Below are 3,901 nucleotides of genomic sequence, written 5' to 3' on the forward strand. Positions count from 1 at the left end.
TGTTCTAAAGTTAGATTATAGGTATGATTGTACAATTCCGTAAAAAAAAAATATATATATATATATAAATCCATTGATTTGTGTATTTCAAACAGGTGAACTTTACAGTATGTAAATTATATCTCTATAAATCTCTTAAAAAATTCAACTTGGGATATGTTAACTTTCCCAAGCCTGTGAATCCTCTTAAAGGACTCTGCTCTGGTGCACTTCGGTGAAGGGCATCTGAACAGGTCCTGGGGGATGTCAGAAAGCCTCAGAGTTTAGGGATTGGGTAGAAGACCTGGATGAAGAACAGACTGCTGTCAGGGAATCTTGTTTTCTTCGCCCTGGCTCAGGGAGCTCGGCCACGCCCCTCCCTCGTTTCCTAGCAACCAGTCCCGGACTCGCGCTCCTCCTCAGACCGTCACTTCCGCTCCGCGACAGGAAGTGGGGTCAGAGCCGGCAGCTTTCCCGGGAGTTCAGCGTGCGCAGCGTCTGCAGCCGCTGGAGAAGCGGAGTTTCCCTGGACCTCTCTGCCTACCTGTCTCCCGGGTTCCACCTTCCGCGGGTGAGGAGGTCCTCAAGGAGTTAGAGGGTCTCGAGGGTCCAGGCCCGCGCGAGAGGAAGGCGAGGCCCGGGAACGCGTGGCAGGCGGGGCGGAGGAGGGGGCTGGCGGGGCGACTCCCTGGGGTCTGGGATCACCTCAGCGTGGCTTGGTGTCTGCTGCGGCCCTGAGAGCTTCCCGCGTCTCCCCCGCGGACCGCCGGGGTCCTGGAGACTGGGACTCTTCTGCGTCCCTCCTGCAGGATCCCCTTCTCTCCTCTTTAAAGGAGGACCCCTCGTAGAGAAGACTCGCCGGACTGCTGATTCCCTTCCCCGCCCAGACCCTGAAGTAACCTGCCATGACCTCCGTGTGAGCGAGCGATCGGCGTGTGACACTTCCCAGAGTCCCCCAGGGTAAATGTTTGCCCGTGTGCACGGCCGTGTGTACATGTGTGTTTTCATTTCCTGCAAAATCTGAGCTAGGAGAACCCTGGGCTGTGTTTGGCAAGTCGGTATTTTGGTTTACTTTTTAGCATCTCTACCAGGGGTTCTTCCTTGTCGTTATGGCAAACCAAACGACTCTGTGCCTTCTGTTAGCTGAGTGGGAAGGCACACTGGAATTAGGCTGGGCGGGCTCAGGATATGCGATTGTTCGGATTTTTTTAGCCCGACCTATTTGTATCAGGCGATTCTTAGTTAGATTTAAGTTTTTTATGTGCTTGGGTTTTCTATTCAAGACTAAAGGTTCTTCTTGGACAAAGACTGTGTCATATAGTATTTTTGTAACTCTTATAGCCCCAGCATAATACTGAACACATTAGTAAAGGCTCATTAAGTTTTAAATTTAAATATCATAAAATACACATTCTAACATTTTCAACTTAATAGAGATGGGGCCTATTTACATATAAGTCAGCTCCTGGAAAGGACAATGTAAAATAACAAGATCTTTTAAGATAAATATGTCTGAAATTTAGAAGCTGCCTAGAAGGCTAAGTACAGTGCTCTCGGTGGAGGAGAAATATGGTATATCTATCTTATAGGAAGAGGCCACACAAATAATGGTGTTTCATTGCTTGTTTCTTTTCTTTTTCCTTTTCTCTTTCCTTCCTTTTTTTTTAAAAATAGGTGTTGTATCCTAACTTACTTAGGTGCTTGCTGCCATTATGGGAAACCAGCTCGCCGGCATTGCTCCCTCCCAGATCCTTTCTGTGGAGAGTTATTTCTCAGACATCCATGACTTTGAATATGATAAGAGTCTGGGGAGTACTCGGTTCTTTAAAGTTGCTCGAGCGAAACACCGAGAAGGCCTGGTGGTTGTGAAGGTCTTTGCAATTCAGGATCCCACGTTGCCTCTCACCAGCTATAAACAAGAGCTTGAGGAACTGAAAATCAGGCTTCATTCTGCACAGAACTGCCTGCCTTTCCAGAAAGCAGCAGAAAAAGCATCTGAGAAGGCGGCCATGCTCTTCAGGCAGTATGTGCGAGACAACCTCTATGATCGCATCAGCACCCGTCCGTTCTTAAATAACATTGAGAAGCGCTGGATCGCTTTCCAGATCCTCACAGCCGTGGACCAAGCACACAAATCTGGAGTCCGTCACGGGGACATCAAGACTGAGAATGTGATGGTCACCAGTTGGAATTGGGTCCTTCTAACTGATTTTGCCAGTTTTAAACCCACTTACCTTCCAGAGGACAACCCAGCAGATTTCAACTATTTTTTTGACACTTCACGGAGGAGAACTTGTTATATTGCTCCTGAACGTTTTGTTGATGGTGGATTGTTTGCCACTGAGTTAGAATATATGAGAGATCCTTCAACTCCACTTGTAGACTTAAATAGCAATCAGAGAACAAGAGGAGAGTTGAAGCGAGCAATGGATATCTTTTCAGCAGGTATGTGAGTTGGTCAACTTTGCTACGGTGGGAGTGTGCATTTATTTTAACTCTTGAACATAGAAAATTAATTTTTTTGGTAAATCCTCCTGCACTTTTCAGATTGATGCAGTATTCTTTCACTGGACGTGTTTCAGTACCTAGAAAATCCAGAGTGGTCTACTCATTCAGGTGTTTAAGGAATATTTGAATTCTTCTGTATATGTCAGGCACTGTCTTAAGTGCTAGAGACATAGATGGGTAATACATTTCTCTTTTCAGGGTGCTTACACTTTAATGGGGAGATAGATATGATATTGAAAAAAGACATTTCAGTGCACTGTGGTTTGCTGTGGTGGTGGTAAGCTTAGGCTGCTGTTACAGGAACGTATGGATACTTAAATGAATCTCTGTGGTGGTGATGGGTAGAGTGGCAGGATCAGGAAAGGCATCTCTATTGGAAGGAAGGTATTTAAACTGAGACCTGAAAGGTGATTGGGAGCTAGCTATGGGAAGGGTAGTTTGTTTCAGGCAGAGGGTGTTGCTTATATGAAGATTTGAAGACCAGAGCATGATGCATTGATTTATTAGGGGACTTTAAGTACTTTAGTACATCTGGAATGTAGGGTGTGAGGTAAGCAAGGCCCAGATCAGAAGGGGTCTGGTATGCCCATGCTAGTCTACAGGGACATTATCAGATACGTGTATTAGACAAAACTCTGACTGTAGCAGGAGATGGGAAAACCAGTTAGTAGTCAGCTGCCACAATTCAGGTAAGACGTGGTCCTGACTGGCTTCAAGTTGTGACAGTTGGAGAAGGAGTGGAGAAAAGTAATGCTTAAGAGATAATTAGTGGGTAGAATTGTTAGGATTTGGTGATTGATTGGTGGATCAAGAACACTCCTGTTCCCCCGGCTTGGGAAACCAGGGGGATGGTGATACCAGTCACTGAGCTAGGAGACACACGAGGAGGAACAGATAGGGGGTGGGAAGATGTTGAGGTCTGTATTAGATGTTGAGTTGAAGGTGTCGGGATATGCAGGAGAAGATGTGTGACAGGCAGTTGTTACAAAGGTTTGGTACAGTGGAGTGGAGATGGAGATTTGGTAGTTATAAGGAAATAGGTAGTAGTTACTGTAGCCAAGGGAATGCGTTTATAGTCAGGGAGTTTGTGGAGAAGTGATTTTTTTTTTTTTTAAATTTTGACCATTTGAAGTATTCTTTTATACCATTCATTTTATACCATTTCTGAAATCAGGATGAGTCATACAATCGATGTGCTCATTTAAGAAGGTAGGGTTTATTTTTTCTCCTGAGAAAAACTGTTAACAAATTGATGATGCATCTCACAATCAGTGGCATCTTTTTTTTTTTTTTTTTTTTTTTTTTTTTGTGGTATGCGGGCCTCCCTCTGCTGCGGCCTCTCCCGGTGCGGAGCACAGACTCCGGACGCGCAGGCTCAGCGGCCATGGCTCACGGGCCCAGCCGCTCCGCGGCA

At 45.7% G+C, this 3,901-nt stretch overlaps 1 protein-coding gene across 5 annotated transcripts in view; it reads left to right on the forward strand.

Moving 5' to 3' along the window:
• The first annotated feature begins 443 nt into the window (after window positions 1–443).
• Window positions 444–3,901, forward strand: part of PIK3R4 (phosphoinositide-3-kinase regulatory subunit 4) — a 73,957-nt gene continuing 70,499 nt past the window's right edge. Inside the window, exons 1-3 of one of the 5 annotated variants that reach the window (XM_028489928.2) lie at window positions 444–550; window positions 789–939; window positions 1,654–2,424. In XM_028489928.2, coding sequence (XP_028345729.1) covers window positions 1,692–2,424 — 733 coding nt within the window. In that variant the 5' untranslated portion in view covers window positions 444–550; window positions 789–939; window positions 1,654–1,691. Of the gene's footprint in view, window positions 551–598; window positions 940–1,653; window positions 2,425–3,901 lie in introns of those variants that run through there. The other 4 variants (XM_007115464.2, XM_028489929.2, XM_007115465.4 and 1 more) reach the window with 4 other exon arrangements.

The sequence above is a fragment of the Physeter macrocephalus genome, chromosome 1 (assembly GCF_002837175.3).
Source record: "Physeter macrocephalus isolate SW-GA chromosome 1, ASM283717v5, whole genome shotgun sequence".
In the NCBI taxonomy this organism is placed as follows: Eukaryota; Metazoa; Chordata; class Mammalia; order Artiodactyla; family Physeteridae; genus Physeter; species Physeter macrocephalus.